General features: G+C 36.9%; 1 protein-coding gene and 1 long non-coding RNA gene across 2 annotated transcripts; both read right to left on the minus strand.

Annotated features, from left to right (window-relative positions):
* Positions 1–231: 231 nt before the first annotated feature.
* LOC147497403 (uncharacterized) lies at positions 232–977 on the minus strand. Its single transcript, XR_015194140.1, has 2 exons — positions 874–977; positions 232–395 (listed from the first exon to the last, which is right to left on the minus strand). It is a non-coding gene; the product is annotated as an uncharacterized LOC147497403 (long non-coding RNA).
* A 13557-nt stretch (positions 978–14534) lies between these two features.
* On the minus strand, positions 14535–15221 carry LOC147497404 (uncharacterized). The gene has a single exon (XM_086562873.1). The coding sequence runs from the start codon at positions 15219–15221 to the stop codon at positions 14535–14537; it is 687 nt and encodes a 228-aa protein (XP_086418999.1).
* Between the last annotated feature and the right edge of the window lie 7934 nt (positions 15222–23155).

The raw sequence follows: 23155 nt of genomic DNA on the forward strand, positions 1-23155 counted from the left end.
TCATATCTGTTTTGGGTATGAACAGTTATTGTTCATATCTGTTTTGAGTCTGTTTCGTAACTGAGTAAATCATGTGCAAGTTCAGAGTTCTGACAAGTATGTAAAGGAAGTGGAAATAAGTCATTTAACTATACGATCAACTCAAAGAATGGTGACACAAGAAAATGAAGATCATATGTTAAAAAAATCACTGTACTTATCCGTAATTGTGAGTGCATAGCACCAATATAATTGAGTTCTTCAAATCCAAATTAGATAATCAACAAGGGCTGCAAACCATCGTACAAATACTACAATTTGATTGTAAGCATTGCCACAACATAAACAACAACTCTTCTCGTTCCTTTCTTGAAGTGGACTAAGATGCTTCAAGTCAGTTGTCAGCTGGGCAAAATCTGTTGTACATTTCAGAAACATAGAGGTTATGACCATTTCAACAATTTAAATTAGTAGATATAACACACTGCATAGATATGTTTTGTCTCTAGGTCTTACATCTCCACACTCACACACCAATTTGGTGGTGATAATGATGAGATATGTACATATTAAAAATGTATGGCGTGTGTGTATCAGGTAATAGGTCGTCGTGTGTGTATGACACCCTAAACTGACGCCAACACAAACCAGTAGGTGCCTTTTTTCCTTAAAAATGAGAGTTTTCATCACGGTCAGGATCGCTTATTGATCATAATGACCGGACTAATAAATCTTTAGATTGTGAAGGGTGAAACAAGGTAATTTTTAGTGATGACAAAACTAGAAAAGAAGTAAAAGCACAACACTTGCGAGTAAAGCCTCCATTTATACAGAAAAATTGACAATTAAAATAGATAAAGAAAAAAGTGAACAATCAAGTCGTCCAAAAGTTACCTCAAGTTGGTAGCAACTCAAAAATGAGATTGTTATCTGAGATTTCATTTCCTGGTCATGTTAAAGTGTTAAACCATACACACAACCATTAAATTGTGTATACATATGAATAAAGAAACTAAAAAAACATGAAAGAATAAAACTAAACCGAGGAAAACAAAAGTACCATGCATTGTGAAATACGATATAGCTACCAAGCCACTAAAGAACACCATCCCTAATGAGCAAAAAGCACGCCAACTCTCAACCGGTATGTAAACTTGAAATCAACATCAATTGAAGGCTCTTTCACCAAATCATTCAAGAGTGTTAATCTTGAATGACATTCTCGCGACGATCCAAAACACGCAGTAGAAAGCGGTTACCGAAGAGTGTAAAGTATGATGCCCTCCAAACTTACTTGATACACAATACAGTCCCACAATTGCATAGATGTTTTCAAAGAAGTTCATCTACTCGTTGCCTAAGTAGCTCATCCTTTTTAAGAATATCTCAACCTGGTTGAGCAAAAAATTAGTAGCTGAATAAGTAACTTTAAACAACCATGAAAAGAAAATAAAACTAATAAGTAGGAAAAGAAACTACTTATGCACTGACCTGAGAAATGCTTAAAGCAAGACTTCAGGATATACAACATTTGCCGTAAGTTTGGAGGTAGAAGAATACTTATGCGGGCTGCGGAAGTGCACCTTGGTAATGGCACATATAACTGGCAATGGCTAAAAACTTCAGTTCGAAGATCGATGCCCACAAACTTCACGGATTGTCCTTGTGATTTATTTATAGTCATGGAATAAGCCAAACGGATCGGAAATTGTCTTCTTGTCCACTTTGTCCATTATAACAAAATGACATCTAACGTGAAAATAAACTCACATGTAAGCGCTGTAATGCAGTGTTAAATAATATTATTTATGTTAAGTTCTTCAATTCAATTATATGGCCACTTTGTCCTATTTTCTAAATCAAGCTTCCAAACATTGTTTACTACAATGGTATACCTTATTACGCATGTCATAGACATAAGCTTCCAAAGCATTCTTTTTGTCTTTGGTTCGTTCCATAATTTGATCCTACTGCACCAACCTAAGCTCTTTATCATGAGCTTCTAAGACTTGGGCTTTTGTCATTCCACTATATCTGATCCTCGTGAACAGGTACCTCGATCCTCCTAGAGTGCTTGCTCTTCCTCATTTCATCAGCCTGCACATGGTAATTACAGAGCACTGAAGTTCCAAGATGTAATCAGTTTGATTCAGGCCAGAGCATTTTGAACTTGACAAACAATAATATTAAGAATTAAGGGTATACAAAGTTTAAAGCAAGACAACGGTAGAATAAAACACTGGACAATATTAATAGCGAAAGTTCAATTAAATTCTTACCTGAGCGCCAAACGACAGTAGAAGAGACGGAGGAATGTTATCCGTTGGGCGCTGAACAATTATGAAAGATAAAATAAATAAATAATAGACGTAATTGCAATGCAAGAAAACAATGTTGTACATATAGTAACCCATGAGGTAACTAAAGTAACACCTAGAAGCCATGAGGTTTATTGACGGGTGCATTGGGCGCTTGCCCTTATCCACATTTGGTTGGTTGGATTGCTTTAATACATAAGAAGGAAAAAAGAATTAATAATAAAGTGAGTGCAAATAGATCGACTTGTTGAATAAGTAAATGTAAACAACCATGAAAATAAAATAAAACTAATAATAAGGAAAAGAAACTACGTATGCACTGACCTGACAAATGCTTAAAGCAAGACTTCAGGGTATACGACATTTGTAGTAAGCTTTTCAGCGTTTGGAGGTAGAAGAATACTTATGCGGGCTATGGAAGTGCACCTGGATAATGCCACATATAACTGGCCATGGCTGAAAACTTCAGTTCGAAGATCGATTCCCACAAACTTCACGGATTGTCCTTGTGATTTATTTATAGTCATGGAATAAGCCAAACGGATAGGAAATTGTCTTCTTGTCATATTGAAAGGAAAATCTAAAGATGATGGTGACAAAGAGATCCTTGGAATAAATACACGGTTACCTGATTTTTCACCTGTAAGAATTTTGGCCTAGATAACGTGTGGTTGACATTGCAACACCATCAAGTGAGTCCCGTTGCATAACCCATCTCTGGGGGCAATATTGCGCAGCAACATTATTGGACAACCCTCTTTTAGATTAAGTCGAAATGGTGGCAGACCCGTGGGATCAAGTGAGTTTAGGTACTCATTTGGATACTGATTAATATTTCTAGGATTATTTGCATCTACCTCATCCAACTTGTCAGCAGCCAGAAAAGTCCTAGTTTCTCCTAGGAACATACGTAAAGCTGCTGCATTAATGACATTGACATCATCATTCCTCGCAGAAAGAATTGTCCGCTCAGTTAAATAGTCAGGGGTGACAGTAGAAGTATCATCCAAATTAGGATAAGTAGCAGAAATCAGGTCCTGAAGATGTGTGCAATGATGGATCGTTGAGGGTAGCTCAATAACCGCTTCAGGATCGTTTCCAACCTGATGACATAAAATGTGAAATAGAATATTATGAGAATTCTAATAGAGGAATATTATAAATTAGGACATGAATGTTCGTACCTTTGTTAAGAACTCTGCAAAAAGTAAATTCTCATAAGTGCCACGCTCTAATCGCATGTTCTGTACCAGGGTGAGAACATTGACGTGATTCTAAAGAAAAGTGCATCGCAAGGAAGCACGAACAATTTGCTCTCGGGACCCTCTGGGTATAACTGGCAGGCATTGGCGGAAGTCACCACCAAGAACAACAGTGATTCCCCCGAATGGGTTGTCATTGTCTCGAATATCACGAAGTGTGCGATCAACAGCTTCCAAACAGAACTTGTTTTGCATCGGGACCTCATCCCATATGATTAGGTTAGCTTGTCTGAATAAATTAGCTTGTGGTGAACGTTTACTGAACCCACATACAGAGTTATCCATAATATCTAATGGGATGCAAAAGGTTGAGTGAGCAGTCCGACCACCTGCCAATAGTAAAGAAGCTATTCCGGATGAAGCCACCATAATAGCAATGTGTCCTTGAGTACGACACGTAGCAGCAATGGTGTTGTAAACAAAAGTTTTTCCTGTGTCGGCTGCTCCATTCAAGAAAAATAGTCGTCCGCTATTGTGAGCTACTGAATCTGTCACTTCACTATATGCAAAGTGTTGCTCAGCATTTAAGTGGATGGCATTGGCATGTGCCTCTTCATTGTGTGGGTCAAACTGAAATTGCCTTTCCTCCCATATAAGTCTGTTCCCAACAACCAAGCTCCAATTTCTAATTGGGAGCAGCATTATAGGAAAATGAGCAAGACTTCGACCACCTGACTCGTAGAGAATATGATTTAGGAGAAATAAGCCATAATCTTGTACCTGGTCATCTGTAGGATGAGGAATGAAGAACATGGTTTGAAGCTTGTATGGGAGGTCATCACAAATGCTTTCGCAAAATTCATTCCATAAGACTTCAGGTTGCACCAGATTGCACTCTGTGAGAATAGTACAGAAAAGTCAACGAAGTTGATACCCAGTTTGCATGATTGCAGCCTCTTGTAAACATTACACCCATTCGCTGTCGTCTTCAAGAAGTCCACGCATAACACACGCTTCTTTGAAAGTACGAAGTGGAGGACCATTTCCAATTCTCTTTAGATCATCAAAGGACTGCGGACCTTTTACAACAGTTAGAAGTAACCGCAAATAAAACCGCTCACTAGAGTTAGGACTTGCAAAGTACATTCTGCCAATAGCAGGTGCTTGAGTCCTTTTTGTCCATCTATGCCACCTTTTACTCCAAACATAATGTTCTGGAAATTCTTTATATGTAAGCCCTCGTGCATCGGGATCAAGCACACGCTCAAAAATGCAGTTAGAGTTGACTTTTGTTGCTGAGCCCTTAAGAGAATAGTATCTGTTGATTCATTAGGATTGTAAACTACTCGGTGCATTCGAGGGAGATGAAGTGCCAATCTCACAACAACGGCTTCTCTTGGTGAAGAGAAAACCGAACAACCTCAAAACCGCTTGGTGGCCCGATATATCGTGCATCTAAATATTGTTGTATGTCATCCAAGTCATTGAACACCTTTGTTGTCTGTCGTGTCCTTTGAATATGTACTTGTGAATGTATTTGACACAAACATATCCAAGACAAACTTCAACATTAATATGGCAATCGAACATCTTAGAAAGATAAGGATTGTATGGAACAACATCTCTATTATCAACTTCATGCCCTCTAACATTATATTTCTTGCCGATTGTCTTAATTTTACGAGATAGGATATCGGTATTATCCATGGTCGTAACATTTTCGAAAGCACGGGGATATTGACTTTTCCAACGCCTATTTACCATACATGGACAATGATAAGAGCCCAAAACTATAGTTTTAACCCCTTAATAATCATACTTTTAGACCAATTATGTGAATAATAAGTAAAGAGTTAATATCGACACGTGCTTTTATGCATTTTCGGGCTTCAAAGTCCATTATGTGCAGAAATGTGCCACTTTAGCGAGATAAAGGAGCAATGGTTGGTTGCTAAGGAGTTCTGTGATTAAAGGCCAAGATTCAATAAGACAAAGCCTTTCTAAAGCCCGGTCAAAGCTGAAAAGTCAAAGTCAACGCGGCGTAAACAAAGACACAAAGTCGTGAGAACTTAGAAGACCATATCTTTGGACTCAGACCTCAGAATTGGACCTACCTTATGTCAAAATGACCGGCTCGGAAAGAGCTTTCCAATTGTCCAAACCTTGACCCAATCAGAGGAGCAGAAGTGGACGAAACATCTGTCGAAGCCAACTGCAGCTGAAGAGCCCATTTTGGACTTAAGAAATTGGGTTTTGGGCCTGATTCTCTGGCCCAAAACATGGCTCCAAGCCCATGCACGATTTTTGGATCTGAAAGTATAAAAACAAAAGCTTAGCTCTTTGTTAATGGTATATAGTTAGACCTAGATTAGAAGGAGATTAGTTAGCCTCCACTAATGAGTTTTAGAACTTAGTTTTAGAATTTCATTTCTTGTTTTAGATTAATTTCTTGAATCATTGAATATCATTCATTAGATAAATAAAATAGTTATTATTCTTGTCATTTCGATTTTTGTTATTTCAATCTATTAGATCTAGTTTTAATTATTGTTGGTTACCATTTCTTAGTTGTTAATTAGATTTTAATTATTGTTTAATTTAGATTAGTAAATTTCGAATCTTGATATTATGTTTAGTTTAGATTCATATGGAAATGATTGCGGAATGATTCTCGGCTAAACCTCCATTAGAGGGGGTTGAGAAGCCTTGATGAAAAATTAATTCCGATTATCGTAGAGTCGTCGTAATTTCTATTCCACTCTAGAAACGATTAATTCGCCATGAGAATGGGTTTAATCGTTCACATGCTAGTTATGAATTGGTAGAAATATCATGTGTAATTAGGGATTAGGAAGAACCAATTGTTTCTAGCGTAGCGATTCAATTCGGATTCTGACGATTCGTTGTTAGTGAGTTAAGTTGAGTTAAGGTGGAATCAATCCCCCCTAATTTCTTATTATAGAATCAACGTAGTATTTCCGTAGTTGAATCAATTATAGTTTGTATCTTGTGGGTAGTTGCATCGTATTATAATTCCCCCTCGTAAAACTCTCATTAGACTTAAGACCGATTAGTTAACTAGAAAACATCACATGCTAAAGAACTAGGAGTGGAACGAACTTCCTACTCCACTATATCTGTTCAATAGAAAGAAAGTAGAAACTTTGATAGCTTCCCGTAATAATAAAGAAGTCCTAGACATAATGAATGGGGGTAGTTTCCTAAGTAAAGGAGCCTCAGAGGCATATAAATTTTTGGAAGATCAGACTAAACATAATAATAATTGGGGGGGTAGTGACAATTACTCCCGCCCCGCTAGTTCTTCTTCAACAGTTAAGGCTACCAGTATGTTTGAGGTTAAATCAGATCCTGAGCTTAAAACTCTAATTGAATCCCTCACAAAAAAGGTAGAGGCCATTTCTGTACAACAAAAGCCTATCCCCGTCATGAATGTAAATTCAAATCTATGTAGTTTTTTGGAGTCCCGAGCATCCCGACTTTAATCGTCCTATAGCCTATGAACATTCTTGTTCCATTAATAGTGAACCTAACGCCCTTGGAGACAAAATCCCAACTTCGGTTGGAGAAATAACCGACAAGTCACACCTACAGGGTACAATAATCAATATGTTAGGCCAACGCGACAATTATAACCAAGCTCCACCACAACAAGGACGGGATCGGGGTAATTATAATAATTATAACAACCAAAGCAACCTCGACAAGGTCAAGCACAAGGTCAATGTAGTTATAATAATTATAATGCTAATAGAGGTATCGTTCAGGTAAATAATAACTATCACAATCCGCCCATAAATAATCAACACGAGATAGTTCCAGTCACACCACCCGTGACTACTACACCCATACAACCGGATCATCTTGACACCTTCATACAAGTGAGCCAACAACTTTTCCAAACCATGGCTCAATCTAACCAACACATTCTAAAATCCCTTAATAATTTAAACCAACAGTTAGCCCAAGAGAAAGCCCAACCAAAAGGCGTGTTTCCAGGCTAAGCGATACCCAACCCTAGAACAGGAAACACAGCTTTTGAGGTAAACGGTAATACTAGTACGGAAACTACAACCGTAGGTGAGCTAAATGCCATCACCACTCTCCGTTCTGGAAGAGTGGTTTATAACAAAGTAACTATGCCTATAGTTACCCCATGATACTCCTACGCGGGATATCGAACTAGATACCAAAATAGAAACCGAAGAACCTACCCTTTGTAGAGGTACCGGTTAAACCACAACCTAAGAAACGAGAAAGCCAAGGTTACACATCAAGTCGAGCCATACGCTAAATATAGAGCGACACCACCGTTCCCTCAGAAATTAGCCATGCTAACCAGGGATACTAACTTTGAGGAGATTAGGAACGTTTTCAAAAATCTAATGATAAACCTTCCTTTTCTCGAAGCTATAAAAAAGCTACCTAACCACGCTAAGTTTCTTAAGGAGTTGTGCACTACTAGGCGTAAGACCAACATACCTAAAGACGTTTTTCTAACTGAACAGTTCCCAACTTTATCCGAAAATAATGGAATTGTTAAATACAAGGACCCTGGTCGTCCTACTGTACAATGCACCTTAGGAAATTCTCACACGACGACCGCCCTACTAGACCTGGGGCCTAGTGTTAACTTACTCCCATTTTATTTGTATAAACAAATAGGTCTAGAGGAGATGCAACCTACTAAAATGACATTGCAATTAGCTGATCGGTCTATTAAGTATCCTAAGGGTGTGGTTGAAAGCGTCTTTGGTTAAAGTTCAAAATTTTTACTACCCCGGCCGACTTCGTTATCCTCGACCACGAAGTCACTACTAACGACTGTACCTATCATTTTAGGCGTCCCTTCTTGGCTACTGCCAACGCTCATAAACTGCGCGATGGTTGATGTCCTTGTCCTTTGGCCATCTTTACGTTGAGGTAAATGTTTTCAAAACGAGGACACAAGTATCGATTCATCTACAAATGGATAGGTTAGCATGATCGAGAGCTTAGCTCAAGATTGCCGAAAACATGTTTCGGAGAAACAGATTAACAAATTCCTTTCCTTCGAAATTCGACTTTAACAATGACTCCCGGTAGTAGAAATCGAAGAAGAATTCTTGCAACTCTTTTTGCACCGCTTCTTTACCACTTTTCAGCGAGTCCCCCTTGCCGACAACCATTCATCCCTTGATCTTTGGACGGAAGATGAATTTTTCAATCTCTATCCCGGTGATCCTTTTGACCTACCTATTGAGGAATGTCTTGCATATATCAAGATTTCGATGATATGGACTTGAGAGCTCTAGGTGAGAATCATTCACCTTCCATCACCAATATTTCCCACTCTCCACCTTTTCAAAGGAACCTCGAGTTTGCACTTTCGATCCTTTAGTTTCTCCCCGCGGCTTCATGATTTTTAAATCCACCTAGTAAACAAATACTTCCCAAGGATAAACCACTTGACACCTTCATTTTCAGACTTGAGGCGGTCCCTAACTACACCATAAATGAGTTTTGTGCTAAACCCACATCCTCATTTTTTCCATGTTTTCCTCTAAAACTTATCCCAATCTACCATATCTTCCACAACCATTCACTTTTCCACGGTTATTCACTAGGACACCCTCTCGTTCAAAGATGAAACAAAGGTGCATGCTCGGTTATGTTAAGGTCTATGCGCTTTCATTCCACTAGGCTGCGTCGTAGGAAATCTTGGTGCTTGATTGTGTTTGGATATGTTTTCTGTGATATTTATTTATGGAGCGATCCACAACTATTTCGGTTGTTGTTGATATATGATACATACTTTGCATATTCATACATATGTTTAGATAAAGTCTCGAAAGTATCGACTATAATCGACTCAATTTTTTGTGTTTGGTGCATTTCTTTTCATTTCCATATATTGGTGAATGCACCATTCAGGTAACCGGCCCCTCCCTATGGAGTGTGTGGTTGTAAGTACCGATCCTAAGTCCACGTTTCACATAATTCCGTTTTCCACTCTTGCATGTTTTCTTGGTTTTGAGTCATGTTTCTCTATGGTGTGAATTATGTCTTTATCTGCTTATTGTTTTCCTTTATATTAAACCTAATTCATATAAAAGTAAAAAAAGTTTAAAGCTATAAAAATTGTAATCTAGCAAGTCTTGGGAATCGACTTTAAAAGACCTACCCGTTTTTTAAAACAAATTTTACAACCCTGTTTTCAAAAATTTGTTTGGGGAAGGGTGTTGGTTTTTCCATTCTTGATCACTCAAATTCCTATTCTTACCCCCACCTCGCTCCCTTGAAGAGTAGCTAGATTTCTTCTTGTTTGTTGTTTTGATGTTGTTTTTATTATATTTAGTAAATAGGATGTTACGTTGTTAAATTCGTAGTTAATTTTGACTTTTGTAGTGAAATATTGTTTGAATGACAATATTAATATAATGTGGTTATTTTCATTGGCATTGGTTGTTTAATGTTGATCCCACTTTCCCAAATTGTTTGGGGGGTATTATGTAGTCCAAAGCATGATTTTTATATGACCTCCTTTTTTTAGAAGTTATTTTCGGGGTGAGAATAGCAATAGGCATATCTATGAATAAATATCATGGTAGGATGAAATCTGATAAAATAGGTAGGTTCTATCCTAAATTCAACCTAAAAGATATTAGGGTTGTTTTAGAATCAAGAATATGAGTTGTTTCCGTTTGGGTTCGAAATTTTAGTATTTCGAAATTGCCGGAAAAGCTTTTTTGGCAACTTCCCGATTCGTTTTAGCAACTTAAACCTATATAAACTTCATTCATTCTACACTCACAACCCACACTATACCTAACTTCCATCACTCACCTTTCACTCCCACATTTCCGTTGTTCGTCTCAATTTTCAACCATCAACACCTCGGGCGCATGCAACCACTTATGGTTCTTGCTAGCATTTTGAAATTTCTTGGACTTGCCATGCACCAAAACAAATGTAAAAAAAAAAAAAAAAACCAAAACAAGACCCATGGTGCGCCCCGGCTTTAGGAAAATTTCCAAGATAATATGCATGTCAGAGCGTAGTTTTGAGATGACATCTCCTATAATAAGGTCTTTTTTCAAGATTTGTTAATTCCATTTGTGTATGCTTATGTTCTAGCATTTGTTCTTGGACTTGCCATGCCCGGCTGAAATACAATTTATTGGGTAGATAATATGCATGTCCAGGGAGATAAGGTAAGTTTTAATTCCATTTAGTGTATGGAATTTAATTATAACCCCATAATGGGTGGAACTCTTATAGAGTTGCGTTAGTTTTTATATTAGTATGTTTTAACCTTGTTTTGCAGATGTTCCAGAATTTCACGCGTTTCCATGGTATTTTTCTACCCTCTTTATTTAAATGCTTTGAGGACAAAGCATGTTTCTTGTTTGGGGTGGGCATAGAAACACGTGTAATTAAGGCATCTGTTAGGATATAGATATGTATAATATGCACTTGTTTTCTAGTTAAAATTTCAAAAATTCAAAAAATATAAATAAATAAGTTATGCTATACACTTAGGAATATTGGTATTGTTTTATTTCTCTATGCTCTTAACAATCTAGAAGTCTCTCAATGTAGCTTTTGCATTAGAATAATTTTTAGAAACTTAGGTTAATATGTAGGTAATAATCTTTGCATCTATCTATAAATATATTACATGAGTATCTATGATTGTTAGCGATAAGTTTTGAAATCTAGGCTAGAGTACTTATTCTACAAATCCCGTGAGAATATAGCCTAAAGCCTTATAAGAGTGAAACATTTGAGAAATGACACAAGGGAGAAGTAAAATCGGATAGAGAAATCACACGCCCACTTGCTTGATCACTAAACCATATCCTAAGCGAGAATTTAGGCCCTCTTTGGATCGATATAGCCAGAAATTCAAACCTATGAATTATTTTTTCCGCTTAGTAAGCCCTCCGAGCCTTTCTTTAGCCTTTCATAAACCACAAATCCTTTACCCTATTACAAAACAAAACAAAATAAAAAAAATCAACCTACCCAATTTAGAATAAGTCCGAGAATAGAATGAGGAAGAAAGAAGAAGAGAAAACCCGTGTAAACAAAAATTAGTTAGTTGCTTGTAAAATAAAGAAAAGAAGTTTCCATCCAAAGAAAAGAAAAATACAAATAGAAATAAAATAAAAACTCCAAAAAATAGAATAAAAGGAGTCAAAAGCCAAAGAAAAAGAAAAAAAAAATATGGCTAAGGATGGAAACAAAGTGTAGAAACAAAACTAAATAACAAGGTTTTCTCTAGTTACATAATATGAAGACTCTATTATCTCAGACTTGTCCTTTTTGAATATCCATTTCCTTCCTTCTTAAACCATCTCCTAATCCCCGAAACACCTAATAAAGACCTCTAGCTCAATTAGGAATAGGTTAGTGTGATAGTAAGTGGCAGATGTGTTTGATCGACTCCGGCTTCCTTGTGTGTCATTGAGATTGTAAGGTAAAGTGTGCCCACTGCGCACTAGAGTAGCGAAACTTGAGTGGAAAAATCAGAGTGTTGTATTTTGACTATTATTGTGAGAACCTACTTAAGGACGCTATTCCGAGTTTCAAAAACGGACCTGCTATTACATTTCATAGTATTACTCATTGTATATATGTTTATTGTAGATGATTGATTATTACCTACATATATTAGCTTAGGTTTTTAACTTGGTTATTCTTGTTCATAGCTAGTGAGATGTATAGATAATTTGGAGCATGAATAAGGAAACAATAGTTTTCTTTCTTAGTCGTTGTAGTATAGATGAAGTTTGTGAGTACCTTCACTGGAAAACTCTCACGAGGCTATAACTCGTCCACTAGGGAATTCTTAGTGGTTTAAGGCCTTGTTGCGATATGGTCAATGCAATCGCGACTCAAGTGAAATGAGAGTAGATAGAACTCCATTTTTGGTCACTTATGCTAATTTCTCATATTTGCTTGAGGACAAGCAAAATGCTGTTTGGGGGTCGTTGATAAGAGGCCAAAACTATAGTTTTAACCCCTTAATAATCATACTTTTAGACCAATTATGTGAATAATAAGTAAGAGTTAATACTGATTACGTGCTTTTATGCATTTCAGGCTTCAAAGTCCATTATGTGCAGAAATGTGCCACTTTAGCGAGATAAAGGAGCAATGGTTGGTTGCTAAGGAGTTCTGTGATTAAAGGCCAAGATTCAATAAGACAAAGCCTTTCTAAAGCCCGATCAAAGCTGAAAAGTCAAAGTCAACGCGGGCAGAAATAGCACACAAAGTCAGCAGAACTTCCGAAGACCATATCTTTGGACTCAGACCTCGGAATTGGACCTACCTTATGTCAAAACGACCAGCTCGGAAAGATCTTTCCAATGGTCCAAGCCTTGACTCAATCAGAGGAGCAGAAGTAGACAAAACATCTGTCGAAGCCAACTGCAGCTGAAGAGCCCATTTTGGACTTAAGAAATTGGGTTTTGGGCTGATTCTCTAGCCCAAAACATGGCTCCAAGCCCATGCACGATTTTTGGATCTGAAAGTATAAAAACAAAAGCTTAGCTCTTTGTTAATGGTATATAGTTAGACCTAGATTAGAAGGAGATTAGTTAGCCTCCACTAATGAGTTTTAGAACTTAGTTTTAGAATTTCATTTCTTGTTTTAGATTAATTTCTTGAATCATTGAATATCATTCATTAGATAAATAAAATAGTTATTATTCTTGTCATTTCGATTTTTGTTATTTCAATCTATTAGATCTAGTTTTAATTATTGTTGGTTACCATTTCTTAGTTGTTACTTAGATTTTAATTATTATTTAATTTAGATTAGTAAATTTCGAATCTTGATATTATGTTTAGTTTAGATTCATATGGAAATGATTGAGGAATGATTCTCGGCTAAACCTCCATTAGAGGGGGTTGAGAAGCCTTGATGAAAGCTTGATTCCGACTATCGTAGAGTCGTCGTAATTTCTATTCCACTCTAGAAACGATTAATTCGCCATGAGAATTGGTTTAATCATTCACATGCTAGTTATGAATTGGTAGAAATGTCATGTGTAATTAGGGATTAGGAAAAACCAATTGTTCTGCATGCATGTTCAATTCGGATTACGACGATTCGTCGTTAGTGAGTTAAGTTGAGTTAAGGTGGAATCAATCCCCCCTAATTCCTTATTATAGAATCAACGTAGTATTTCCGTAGTTAAATCAATTATAGTTTGTATCTTGTGGGTAGTTGCATCGTAGTATAATTCCCCCTCGTAAAACTCTCATTAGACTTAAGACCGATTAGTTAACTAGAAAACATCACATGCTAAAGAACTAGGAGTGGAACGAACTTCCTACTCCACTATATCTGTTCAATAGAAAGGGAGTAGAAACTTTGATAGCTTCCCGTAAAATTAGTTTAGTTTACTTAATTTTTGAGTTCATCGTTCATTTCGTAGGTAAACCATCATTTTTATGTTTATCAGACAACTTGGATTTTTTAAGCCACATGGCCCATGAACCATACATTTGATATGATCTGAAACAATTCAGGTTCAAGATCCGGATCAGAAATTCAAAGCACAAACAATCAATTGACTGTCAACACCCGAATCTTGTCTTGATTGTCTTGATGTCGAAGATATATAAGGGCGTGCATATGTGGTAGACCACGTTTCTGAAATTCAATTGTGTAAACATGTGCAATAGCAATACCAAGCACACCCTTGTCTCTGATCTCTCTCATTAAGGCTCTTCGCTTTAGTTCAAACACACGGGCTACCACTTCCAGTCGATCAGTAGTAGTTTCGTTCTTCTGCAAGGCCTTAATAACTTCCTCCCAATGTGGGTTCGCAGTCATGGTGAGGAATATATCTGGATGGTTGTTGAACCGAGTTATAGCCATTGAGTCCTGGAATATCTCAAACATATGCCTTGGACTGCCGACGTATGATGCTGGTAGAACTACGTGCCTTCCAACTTGATCTGGATTTAAGGTTTCTGCTGGGACATCAGTGAGATTTTGATATAATTCAGCACAAAGTACATCTTACCTAAATATGTAGTAGCCTAATCTGTTCTGTTCAGTGGCAGCCCATGCATCAACTAAGAATTCCTGAAACAGTTTTTTCCCTCGCAGAATAGAAGAATATTCGTTGGGGCACTGAAACAGTAGATAAGAATAGAAGTCCATCTGTGTGAGGCGGTCAGCAGTGGTGGTTGAAGTTGAGGGGTCCGAACGCCTCAGATCTGGTGACCACCCAAGCTCTCCACGAGGAAACATTAACACATAGTGCAAAGGTAAGTATGCTGGATGACATTCACTGATATGAACAAATTCATTTCCCCCTTTAAGATAAATCACAATGTCTCGCATACTGTCCCGCTCACTGCCATCTCCGGGTAAAATAACCGCAATTTCATCAGCTGATGGCAAGTTGTAGCGGCGTCTGTCAGTGTCCGCACTGTAATGTAAATAAGAATGGATGTTGAGATTTTCATCATTCCCAATAGAAGCCGATCTAAGAACCTCATATGCATGTAGGAAAGTGTCAAAAAAACGGTTATATTGGAGCATAGTTTCGTGCAGGATTCTAAGAACATCTACATCCAGATTAAGATTCCGAAGCTGCCGAATATCCAATGCTGCACTTGGATCATAAATATAGAGTTGAGAGTATGTTGCGCATGCTGGATCGGGGAATAAGAGCTCCTGTTCGGTGTCGTAGTTCTCCATGTATAGTGAAAGGTCGTGGACCTCGACCAATAAAGACACGTTCATCAGCACCTAGACTTGTAAATGCAAATGCCTGATTCTATTGTCTTCTGTACTTTCGAAAAGACTTTGACTTGCGATCATCTCCCTCGTACAAAGCTTTGAGGGCATCAGGCAATGTTTGCAATGGAGGCATTTGTATTTTTCCTTGCAAACAGCAAGTCCCAAACCGAGGATTTGCTAGCGACGATCTACTCAACCGTTCGTCTTTCCAATGAAGTGCATGGCAGAAAGGACACTGAACATTCATTTCCCCTAAAGAGTGACGTCATTGTTCAATTGGACGGTTAAGAACATTAGAAGGAAGTACATCATCTTCATCGTCTGTCATGTCATCATTTCCATCATATTGTTGTTGTCTACATAATAGCGAATGTGTCAGCAAAGTAGATGAAGGTTAACGTGTCAGCAAATTAGACGAAAATGCAAATAATGATCAATGTTTCGATAAGAACAGGCGTATACCCTGCATTTTGGTGATGCGATGTTGAAGGACCATTTGATGTTGTTGGATGTGGTATCGCAGGAAGAAATGATGAGGTTGAAGACTCGGGGGGGCATACGCTGTAGAGAATACATGTAAGAGTTGATTGTAAAAGTCAAGATCATACAGGTAACAAATAATTGCCTATTTAAATACCTTGCATTTTGATGACCCATTACAGAATCAGTCTGAGCACGTGATGGGAGGACATCTGTAAATAGCCTTACAGGATTAAGATGTCCTACAACTTGTTGAAGAGATTCAGAGGAAGTGAGTAGCTAGAATCCAGGAATAGGTGTAATAGGGATATGGTGAGTTGGGCGTCTCACAGCTTGAGGAGGGGTACGTAGATTTGGAGGAATGATATTTTGTGAGGACCGGGCGTCATTTGGGAAACCGGTAAGACTGCACGGTAGATTGTGCTTAACAAACAACGCGAAGTTATTGTTTTGTTTAAGGTTTTTTTTCTCGTTCTCTTCTAGTACGTTGTGCCATCATTCTTTTTGTTAATATCTATAGCAAAGGAAACAATATGAAAATCTATATAATAATAGCTATAAATGTGTTGGAGTAGTGACAACAATTTGAAATTTCAAAAATAAAATCAATAAAAAAAACAAGACAGAAAGTAAGAGTTCTATAGTAATAATACAGTTTGGTGGAGAAATAATTGTAGACGATGGTAGAATAAAACACATCGACAATATTAATAATATGGAAAGTTCAATTCGAAGCTGACCTGAGCACCAAACGACGACTGAAGAGAGGGAGGAATGTCAGCCGTTGGGCGCTGAACAATTAAGAAATATAAAATAAACAAATAAATAATAGACTTAATTGCAATCACGAGGTGACTGAAGTAAGACCTGGAAGGCACGAGGTGGCTGAAGATTCAACCTATCTTGAGGGGGAATGTAAATACGTCTTTTTTGGTTTGAAGGTTCCTCAGACGAGTGCATTGGGCGCTTACGCTTGCCCTTATCCACATTTGGTCGGTTGGGTTGCTTAATAAAGATAAATCAGAAAAGATTAAGTTAATACTAAGCAATATAGAAGAAGGAAAAAAAATTTAATAAGTAGGAGCAACGGACATCGCACAAGTACGAAGGGTAGTAAAATTCATAACAAAATAATAGAAAAGTGTGAGATGTTGAAGTAGTACCCGAAAGGCAGGTGGTGGTTGAAGGGTCAACCTATCTTGGGCTGGATCAGAATTATGGTTTTCATGGTTCGGAGGATCCTCGCGTGGATTCATGGGGCGCTTGCCCCTGTCCGCCATTTGGGAGGCTGTGAAGAAGAAGGCATGAACGTAGAACGCATGAATATGTCTAGCTTACATCACATAATTCAAATTAAGGTACACAATCAGAGAAGCATTCTTACAAGTACTTGGATGTAAGAGTGAAGTCCCAGTATACTCGTGGAACTACGGAAGCGAGTTCCAAATATCTTGCTACACGCCAATCCACTCTGAACCACATTAGAAGCACATGACAATGGCACGAAATTCAGTCAGAAGAAGAAAATCAGAAAAGTTTCTCAGACATCCATAGAGCATAATGAGTTGGTGACAATTAAGTGTTTGAACTAACCTATACTGTTTTTCCCTTTGCTTTCTTTGCCAATTACAAACTGTTCCATATGAAGAAAGTGTAAGTCACTCCAGTAAGAATTAAGTTACAAAGTTGCACAAAACTGTCAAGTTACCATGAATAATAAAAAGTATGGCAGGTTTCTTTAAGGATTTGCATTTGGCAGGTTTTAATACAAAAAAAAAAGTATGCTGTATCAAAGTAGGCCCTGCTTGCTTCCACTATTGCGACACAACAATAGACACCACATTCAAAGCCAAATTATCTTTTCTATTCCGAGAAACTAAACTAAACATGGTAAAGATTCAACACTAACAAGTAAAATTTCCGAATTTTCTCACGTGTGACCAAACACAGCAATATTACATTTTCTTGGGTAAATATCATGAGAAGATTAAGGCCCAAAATAAGCTGAACTGAAGGTACTGGGTTGAGAAGAAGAAATGAGAAAAAACAGGCTCAAACGTAGTGCAATAAAATGGACGAAAGTTGACACTCATAGCTCTTGGTGGCTCCTTAACTACAACTTTTCTATAACATTATTAAGAGTGAATATCCCATGTTCCTGTTGACAAGAAAGACAATATTAGCTAACCAGTGGTAATCTGCACTATTGAGTTTCTGCACTTGAGTAATCTGCACTTGAATTTCTTGAAGTGTGGGTCTGCACAACAAAGAAAAATGTAGATTGGCAAGTATTAAAGTAATATATTTGTATAAGTTAACACATGAAATCAGCACACCATTTACGCTTTTTGTGCCTTAAACAAAGAAAGGGACTAAACATGCTTTTAGTGTTTCTAATACTTTAATATGGCTGGTACATTTTAACTTTCCCCCAACCTACACTTCCATTCCTGTTGACAAGAAAGACAATATTAGCTAACCAGTGGTAATCTGCACTATTGAGTTTCTGCACTTGAGTAATCTGCACTTGAATTTCTTGAAGTGTGGGTCTGCACAACAAAGAAAAATGTAGATTGGCAAGTATTAAAGTAATATATTTGTATAAGTTAACACATGAAATCAGCACACCATTCACGCTTTTTGTGCCTTAAACAAAGAAAGGGACTAAACATGCTTTTAGTGTTTCTAATACTTTAATATGGCTGGAACATTTTAACTTTCCCCCAACCTACACTTTCACAGTCTAGACTTCAACTGAGAGGAGAGAAGGAGGTTAAAGGAATCAAAACCAAAAGTACAAATAGGACTCCCTAAAACTAAAAGAAGAACCTTTACTGAACAATTCCGTAAACTTTGGTTGAATCCACTGTTGGAAAAGTACTACAAATCGGCATGAAGTAAAAGCTAAAGAAAGCGAGAAGAGAGAGAGACGGTCGGGAGAGTTGTGTGAGAGAGGGCATCAACTAAAAACTAAAAGAGAGCGAGAAGAGAGAGGCGGTCGGGAGAGTTAGATTATATTGAATCTAATGAGGGCGGATGTTGTTGTGTAAACCAGCAGACGAGCGTTTATTACTTAGATTATCCACGTCATAAGCGAGAAAACTTTGTTAGAGCCGTAGGATGGAGGCCCTGCGGGCCCCACACTATTGTGTATTGTTAATATATATATATACGTTTGAGTGATTATGAATTGCATCTTAATGTATATATACATGCCGGTGATAATGTTTTGCATAGTTATGTTGTTTGCTGGTGGGAAATTTCAAAATTTCATATTTTGTGAAAACTGAAATTTCGTATTTTATGGGTTCAATTTTGAAATTTCGTTTTTTAAGCTTGATCTGATCAGCTATGATCCAACGGCTTGAATTTTGCTGTTTAGATGCTGTTTTGAAATCTGCTGTCTACCTAGCCTGCCGGATGATCAAGATTAAAAAACGAAATTTCAAAATTGAACCCATAAAATACTTAAATTTCAGCCACAAAAATATGAAATTTTGAAATTTCCCACCGACAGAGAAACATAACTATGCAAAACATTATCACCGGCATGTATATATACATTAAGATACAATTCATAATCACTCAAACGTATATATATATATATATATATATATATATATATATATATATATATATATATATATATATTAACAGGCGTATTCACATTATTCATACATATTTCTAACCTAAGACGCAAATAATAGTCAATAACCTACGACATATTAGATAATACATGTGAATCATACAATAGTTTATTAAAATTTGGGACCTGTTAGCGTCCCGTAAGTCCGTCAAAGAAAAAAAACGTGCACAGAAGGCCATAATTTTCACAGTAAGCTTAGATTTCATAGTAGACTAGTTTCCAGGTCCTAGCATTTGGAACCTCTAAGGGCAACCAAAAATCAGTATGCGGATCAGTAGCAAAACGCGGGAAAATTCAAAAAACGAAGACAAAACGCAAGAAAATGAAATAAAAGAAAGGTAGGAGATTGGGGGGTTTTCTTGTGGAGCAATTCCAACTTGTAATGGATGGTACCAAGCTTTAGTTTGCTCTTTTAGGAAACTAATGAGTAAGGCTTTTATGCTAAATATTGTTTTGTTTTACTTCCTACGGACACTTATCATGTAAGACACGAAAATAGATTAACTTTGATATTTAACGAGGTACTTAGAGAGAGAGAAGGGGTAGAGGATTATGTTACTCATGTAAGGTCTCACTATATTCTCTTAGAATCATATTACTACCATCTCTAATCCATTTTGGGTTCATTATCAAACCCCAAACGGATTGAGAATCGATCCCTAGCGAGATGAACTCATCTCTAAGTCTATCTTACTAGCATGAGGAGTTGAACTGATATTTCATCTTTGAAATACCATCTCAACTCCTGGACTCATGAAATAGACTCCTGTCAATTAGAGGAATATGAGGTCAAATGTGACTCGCAAGCGTGACTATCCCAAGCGTGAATTGGGTGGCGCACGCGAGTCATTCTCAACTTCCAGGCCTCAAGTTTGGTCGGACACTACCATTTTGGGGTAGGGTGCTACATGGGTCCTAAGTTCTAAGCAGTGAATCCTACTTCTAAAAAAACATATAAGAATCCTCACATGAGCATCATTAACCCTCCACTTTCACTACACCAAAAGGGTGATTTTGTAACGCACCCATTTTTCACTTAGTAACAGTTTTTTTACCGTAACACAGTTCCTAACAGTTAGAAAGCGTAAGTATGGCTTGCTTTCCGTTACTTTATTTTTAGATAATTAGGGGGATTATTTAGTCATGGTAGACTAACAGATGGATTTCGTTAGAAATAAAATAAAAATAATTTATGAAAAATAAAAAAAAGAAAGTCCAAACCACATTAAAGGTTGGAAACCCGCACTCATCTTTCTCACTTTTAGAAGTGGATAGCTAAAACCAGCAGTTCCTCATCTATAATGAAGGTTAGTTTTGTTTCTTCTTCATCTTCTGTTACTTCACTTCCTATTCTTCTTCTTCTTCTTCTTCTTCTTTTTTGGGTTTGGAAAACCTAGTTTTTTTTTTTTTTTTAAAAACATTTCGAGGCTTCCTCTTCAATTCTTTTCTTTACCTTTTGTGTTTATCTACTTAGGGTTTGGTTGGATTTCAGATTTCGGTTTGAGAATGAGTTAGAGTTTCTCAATGGTACGCTCTCAACATTTCGGATTTGGTCAGCTAATTTTGGTAAGGGATTTGTGAACATTGGGTTTCTAATTAGCTCTTAATAGTTTAAATTGTTTGATAAAAATTAGAACTCTGCTCAAAAGTTTTAATTTTTTCTATTATTCAACCTACTTGGACGAAAAAAGGTATGAAACGGTGGAATTTTGTAATTTTGTTGTTGGCTTTACTTTTAATTTTCCTTAAGGAGATATTTCTTGTTGAATTGTATATAGGTCTTTGATCTTTTAATTAGTGTAGATGTGATTGGTGATGCCCTCTGAAAATATTTTTGTGTTTGTTGTCACTCCTTGTATCTGGAAGGGTATGGCTTAACCTCAACCTAAATTTTGGTTGCTTAAATTATGTATCTATTGGGTTTTTTTTTCTTAATTCATCGTGTAGGATGGAGAAGATGGTTGAAGGGATCAATGGCAGGTTTGTAGTCTTTGCGTAGATGTTATTTGTGAGGGCCCTTGGTGTTGAATAAGTAGGCTTTCTTCTGTAACCTATGTATGTTACTGGTGCCTCCTTTAAAGGTTACAAGCCATTATCCTTTACCTTTAGTTAGATATTTTGAATCTGTTGCAAAACTTACGCATGAACTATTTTTTTTTTTTTTTCATTATTTTGTATGAGATTTTGTTTGCTTAAATATTATGTACTAGCTTTTGTTTCCGAAATTGAAGTCTGCTTGTACTTGGACATTGCAACTGAACTAGACGATACTTTGTTTATAACCGAAAAGGACTTTAGGTTGTATTATGGAACTGTACTTGGACATTGCAACTGAACTAAACGATAGATTGCTAAGGTTGGAACCCAAAAGGACTTTAGGTTGCATTATGGAACTAATCAGTACACCCTTTGGTTGATTTACTAACTCACAATTTTCACTTTCTAAGCTTTACACATGTGTTATCTTTAAACATGCATTAGGTCTCAAGTCAATAATCTTAAATGTTGTTGGTAACCTACTGAAGTTTTTTTAAAAGAAGGCAGCACTTGGTCACTTTTATTCCTAAACTAGCTTCTTTGTCTATGGTGTGCGAGTACATGTTCTTTATTTTATGTTCTTTTGAGGTTGATAGTTGATATTCATCAGTCAGGAATGCGGAAGTTCTTATTGGTTTATCTCTTGCAGGTGATCAAGATAAGGGATCAGCCATGCAGCTTAGACACTCCTATTTTGTTTGAAAATTATGCACCAAATCATTCCCTTGGAGGACAAAGTTCTGGTGTAGGTCTTAAGCTTCTCATTTGTTAAGGTACAAAGTTTTGGTATATTTTTCTCTTTGTTCAGTATTATAACTCTGGTTCGCAGCAAAGGTACGGTTTTTTCTTTTTATATTTATGTTTTTTTTCTATTAATTCCAGTACTTTGGTGGTCTTTTTTGAAAATGGGCAGATTTTCTGCTTCTAGTTATGCTCATTTTTTATTTTTTAATTATATTTCTGTCTTTAGATTATGAAATTCGGTATTGAATTTGTGTGATCCCCATTCCTGAATTGTGTTTGGTCTCTAGTCTTTTAACTCAATATAAATTCCATCAACTGTTTGAGTATATGCCACTTTAAGTTTGCATGTTTGGAATGCTTTATATTTCTTTCAATTACTTCATTTGATGTTATGCTTGACTATGGTGAATGATGGATTGTGTTACTAAGAACCGTGTTTCGGGGGAGGGGAGGGATGTCCTGTTTCATTCTTGTTCTCTTTTGTTTCTGACTTGCATTCTGTGCTAATAATGCCGTAGTGTTTGGAATCAGTTCACGTTTAATCCTTCCAATACCAAAACAGGTCGAACCTGATCCTATTTCAATCATGTTATTGTAATTTTATGAAGTCGATTTTAAATTTAATACTTGTTTCAACTGCTTACGAGCACTTAGTCTTTGCATTGAAAACATCAGTGACAAAGTTAATCCTCTAATTGCCTATGTTCACTTTAGAATTCTTAGTGTGTTACAATGGCATTGGCTTGGTATAGATACGTTTTCGATATGATATTTACCAAGTTGTTAACCTATTAGAAAGCTTGTTCAAATGCGTTCAAGGTGGGAGGCTCCTTTAGGTACAATTTTGGGTATTGGTCGTTATAAATATGCATGCTGATTTTAGGTTTTTAGCCTATTTTTGCTTGGTAGGAAATCGGATTTCTACCTTCAAAAAAGGAAAATTGTGATAAACAGGTGTCATGAAAACGTAAAGCTTATTTGGACT

This window comes from Coptis chinensis, chromosome 5, assembly GCF_015680905.1.
Source record: "Coptis chinensis isolate HL-2020 chromosome 5, ASM1568090v1, whole genome shotgun sequence".
Taxonomy (NCBI): domain Eukaryota; kingdom Viridiplantae; phylum Streptophyta; class Magnoliopsida; order Ranunculales; family Ranunculaceae; genus Coptis; species Coptis chinensis.

What these genes read in the sequence shown, in the direction of transcription:
- LOC147497404 (XM_086562873.1), bottom strand. Translation starts at nt 15,221, where the DNA reads ATGGAGAACTACGACACCGAACAGGAGCTCTTATTCCCCGATCCAGCA.